The 5183-nt window shown below is 36.4% G+C and overlaps 1 protein-coding gene across 1 annotated transcript; it reads left to right on the forward strand.

Annotated features, from left to right (window-relative positions):
* The first annotated feature begins 1448 nt into the window (after positions 1-1448).
* LOC131255250 (DNA polymerase delta catalytic subunit-like) lies at positions 1449-4009 on the forward strand. Its single transcript, XM_058255942.1, has 4 exons — positions 1449-1517; positions 3414-3488; positions 3581-3670; positions 3752-4009. The coding sequence occupies exons 1-4, from the start codon at positions 1449-1451 to the stop codon at positions 3914-3916; spliced, it is 399 nt and encodes a 132-aa protein (XP_058111925.1). The 3' UTR covers positions 3917-4009.
* The last annotated feature ends 1174 nt before the right edge of the window (positions 4010-5183 follow it).

Genomic DNA, 5183 nt, shown 5'->3' on the forward strand with positions numbered 1-5183 from the left:
ATATTTATCTTTTTATTTGTTGTTTTGTCATTACTGTTGGCTGTTGCTTCATGGTAGATTTGTAGTCAATGTCTAGTATGCAGCCTGAAATTCGGAGAAAAAACTCTGAAAAGATTCCTTTGCATGTAACTGTTAAAAAAAGATTCCTCTGCATATGAGATAAAAACAGAGAGGGGCTCCACTTCATCCAGTGTAGGGTATATGAAAGTGAAAAAACCAGACATTGGACATTAGAGAAGTAAACTTGCTTTATAGGGCCTTCTCTTGTAAATGGTTAGGTAAAATTTTGATCCTGTGTGAATGGTTGGGGCTACCAAGTATGTTGCGAGGAGAGTTTGGTACAGAAAAAACATTCGCCATCATATAATATTCTTCTGGAAGGCTGTTGGAAAAAATTATAATGATTTTTCTGCAAGTAATTTTTCCAACCTGCATTTCCCACCCCTGAACATTTCCCCAAGGAAGCCTTGAGAAGTGAATGAGATGTTCTATGGCATCTCCCATCAACATCTGCCTCATCAGATGATTGTCAAGCCCAACTTCTTTCCCTTCTGAGTCCCGATTAGAATACTCATAACCATGACAAATTGGAAAGCCATCCTTAGTAATTTCTCATTTCCATTGTATCATGATCCGATCATTATTGTTTTGTGCACATTGGCTTGTCTTTTGGACACCTTGTGATCTTTGCCGTGATGCAGGGTGGCAGACAAGGACTGGGGAGCTGATTTTAGGAAGCTGTCTGCTAGTGCAGCTCTTGTTGGCCTTACTTTATGGTTTGACCATATGCAGGCAAGTCTTCTTTCACTAGCTACATCACTAAGCTTTATTTATTGTCAAGGAAACCAGTGGTGGATGATGAAATGATTAAAATCATGCTTTCTTTAAACTAATGATATCTATCAGAACATCTTCTCTTGCATTGAGAATGGCCTTGACTTGATGCTTTTATCGTCCAGAATCATGTAGATCTTGCTCATCTGGATGATATTTTTTCCCCTTTAAATATCTTGGAGCTGATCTTTTGTGTTGCCTTGCAAACTTTACAGGTATCTTATTATTTTAACAATCCAGATGTCACAGAGTGATTTTCAAGGTTCCTCCTGCCCTGCAGATATGTTTTTTTTTTTAATCTCATACTGCAATACATCTTAAGTAGCAGTTGTTGCCAATGGAATGATATGCATGACTAGGACCCTATAATTATGATCATGATACCACTATGTGCAGGAAAAGGGTTTCAGCTCAGGTGATATCTTTATCAAAAGAGTTGTCGCCAAGGTAGGGGACTTTGTCGATGTGAGTTTCCCCTCCAGCTAATTTTTTTAAAATCACTTTCATTGATCAAGAATGATTCAATATGCATTTGATTCCATACTTCATTTTCTAATGCTAAGCAGCGGACATGCATGTGTTTTGCCTTTTGATAGGTTCGTGATGGAAAATTGATGGTGAATGGAGTAATCCAAGATGAAGATTTCATTTTAGAGCCACTTGAATATGAAATGGATCCTATGGTAAGTTCTCCTTTTGAACTTTGCAATATATATAACTTAAAACTTGGCAAGAATTTTCAGATTGTCTCAACGATTTTTTTTTTTTTTTTTTTATAAAAAGAGAGGAAGAAACTAGATCAGTTTTTGGTGTGTTGCTCATGGGAATTCAGGAAGCAATGGTTCTGTGCAGATTGGTTTTTTAAAAAGTGATGAGCTGAAATGCTTTGAAACTTTTGCTGACTTCTTGTAACTGATCCTTGACCTAACATGTATGATGACTGAAGCAATCATGCTGCTGAAATGCTTTGGAACTGTTGCTGATGTCTTGTAACAGATCCTTGACCTAACATGTATGATGGGCAAAGCAATCATACCACCTAAATGCGTTTAACTTATTTACTGTGAGTTGTATCCGGATTATGTGTAATGAGTAGTATTATGAGTTTTGACTAGGAATTATTTTGTTAATAGGCCTTTACTACATAACCGAGAGCAAATATTAGACACTGATTCGGAACTAGAGAGTTAAAAGAGGAGGAAGTTGATCATGGGATATGTATCATTCATTTAACAAAACTTTGCTTAGTTTTTCATGAACTCGTCCTTTTCTTGACTTTGTTTGAGAGTGATTCTATAGGCCACATGAAGTGATTTTTTTGCAGGTTCTTTGGGTGATTTGCTAATCAATCTGTTTGGTAAGATAACCTGCAAATCTATCAGTTGTGTCCACACCACTGTTTTGAATAGTGTCGTAGCGTAGCGTAGCTACGATGCTAAAGTTAGCAAATAGCGTAAATCCCTTGTGGCGTATGCTATAGGGGTCGCAGCCTATGTAGCGTCATAGTGTACACTAGGTTTTTTTGTATTTATTAATGATAATTATATTTTGTATTTAATACTTGATTTCTTTTCATACTTGTGACTTAGTACTCAAGAAAAAGAAGTACCATGGCATACCATAGCATTCACTCGAAACTAAACAGCCCCTAAAGTTTTTCTTATTTATATAATATGAATGGCGCGTTTCCTAATATTTTCTTGTTTACTCCAAACCTTTGCTTAGTTGTTCCATGTAATGGCTCAATAGGCCCCAAGGTTGAGGGTTTGAGTTGGTGCTAACACCATCAAAACTTATTTAATATGAATACAATCAACTAAAAACTTTGTAAAATTGTCATGCGATTCTTGCATAAAACATATCTAGATTCTAGACATGCAGGCCCATTTATAGAAACCCTCTTTATGAGCAGTTTGGATCCTTGAAATTGGAAACTAAAGATTTGAGTATAAATAAGTTTTAGTAAAATATTTCACTTTATAATTTACCAAAATCCACAATCTTGAAGGGCTAGTGGTTTGATGCTTCGACATAAAATAAGAAACCAATCTGTTCATGGTTCATGATATATGACTTGTGAGAGAAAATAGGAATAAATGGAATAAACCTGTAGTGGAAGACATGATCCATGTGACAATTGGAAGCTGAGGCAATTATTACACCATATCTTGATCAGCATGCCTGTAGATGTGTGGCATAGTCATTTCCTGAACTCAATCCATGTCAGGTAACTTCTTACATGTATCTGACCAAACTTAAACATGATAACTTTTTCCACATTCCTCTAACCCCAAAACAAGCATAAAACCAACTCCACTTTCTAATTTAGGAGATGCATGGATGAGAGGATCTCTACCCTATGCTTCCCATCTTAGTACTTCATGCTCATCTTCTTGCTCTTTTTTTAATATTGAAATTTGGTCTCTGATAAAGTACAGCTAATTGTTCTCATGATTTCGAATCAGTATTTATTTAAACAAATTGGATGTCATTCCTATCTTTGTTCTTACAGCAAGATGCATTTTTATTTTCTTTTATTGCATGCTCTTATTTTCTGCTTGTGTGGTTGTCATGAAAAGCGGGATGCTGCCACTGCTCCAAATGTTGGGGATCGTGTTCTGTATGTTATTATTAAAGCTGCAAAAGGTGCCAAGGTAGTTGGTTATGTGATGCTTGTTCTTTGTGAGTTGTTTTTTCCTGTGCTCATTGGTAACGCTTTCAAATCCACTGGTTCATAATGAAACAGGCTTATGAAAGGTCGGAGGATCCTATCTTCGTGCTAGAGAATAACATTCCAATTGATTCCCATTACTATCTCGAAAATCAAATTAGCAAGGTGTTATTTGGTATTTCCTTCAAGATTTACTTCACTACTTTCTTTGATTGACCTGGTTATTGAGTATTTTCCATGTTACAGCCGCTTTTGAGAATATTTGATCCCATTCTGAAGAATGCGGAAAAGGAACTTCTCCATGGCAGCCACACAAGATCAGTTTCCATTTCAATTCCTTCAAACAGCGGTATCATGAAATTTGCTAAGAAACAACTTTGTTGCATTGGCTGCAAAGCTCTAATCAGGTAAGTTTCCTACATTTGCTAAGTTATGGTCCTAGTGCATAATTGTCAATGTATCGTGTGTATGACATTCACCCCCTCCAATAGGTTGGTCCGGCCATGAAGATCACCTAGCACATAAATCGGGTATATCCACTCATCAGATGTGCCACACATGTACTTTGGATCGGCTGAGCGGTTGTCCATGTTTTTTGTGGTTTGGCCTACTTGATTATTTGATCAACCTGAAATTTGCATCAGGTGTTTTCATGGAGGTGCCAACCTTTTTGATTGGTTGGATGTTAGACACGCTTGAAACATTGAATCTTATGTGCTGGTTGGTCAATAACCAATAGTCCAACTAGTTGCACATGAGACCTCGTGTGTATCATCGTCATCATCATAGCCTTCCCTCAGGTATTTGGGTCAGCTTTGTGAATCTCATTTCACCAATCAATCCTAAGGCTCTATGCTATGCAACTGAACAAGCCTTCATATACTTCCTCACCACCTTGATCCAAGACCTTTTTAGGTCTTCCTGTCATATTCTTTTTGAGGCCTTTCAACTCCTATCATTATTCCTTGCTGGAGCTCTCTAGTCTTTGTTGCACATGACCGATCACCTCAACCTGCTCTAGATCATTTAATTTCTTATTGGAATTATTCTTATGCTGTTCCAATTAACTCATTTTTAATTCTATACTTTCGTCCCAAGCATAGCCAGTCAAGTAGCTGTCTTATGAAAATTTTCTAGTTTCATTGACATAGGAGCCGATCAATTTCCTTGTTTCATAGACATTCCCATGATGAAGGGCTTGATCCAAAATGACATAGGAGTCGGGAGGAACACTTGTTTCATAGACATCCACCGATGGATAAACGAACTTATATGTATTTATGCGTGAATGAATGTGATGTGGATAAGATTGTTTGTGTTTGGATGAATGTACTTTTATGTTTGGATGGATTTACTAGTTTGGGTTTATATGAATGTGAATGTGAATATGATGCATTATACTATATAACAGGTGTATATCAGGAAAAATATGATGAAATATATTATAACAGGTGTATATCAGGAAAAATAATTTTTTTGTGAAATTTTGTGCCGGAATATTGATTTTATAAAAGAGACTTTTAGCTACGAAATTTTTCGTAGGCAAAAGTTTTGTAAATATTACTAAAAGTGGAACGAATATTTTTTAGCAGCGAAAATTTTCGCTGCTAAAAGTCTTGTAAAGTTTTTTTAGCGACGAAAGTTTTCATCGCTAAAAGTGGACCGAATATTTTTGGCA

This window comes from Magnolia sinica, chromosome 9, assembly GCF_029962835.1.
Source record: "Magnolia sinica isolate HGM2019 chromosome 9, MsV1, whole genome shotgun sequence".
NCBI lineage: Eukaryota > Viridiplantae > Streptophyta > Magnoliopsida > Magnoliales > Magnoliaceae > Magnolia > Magnolia sinica.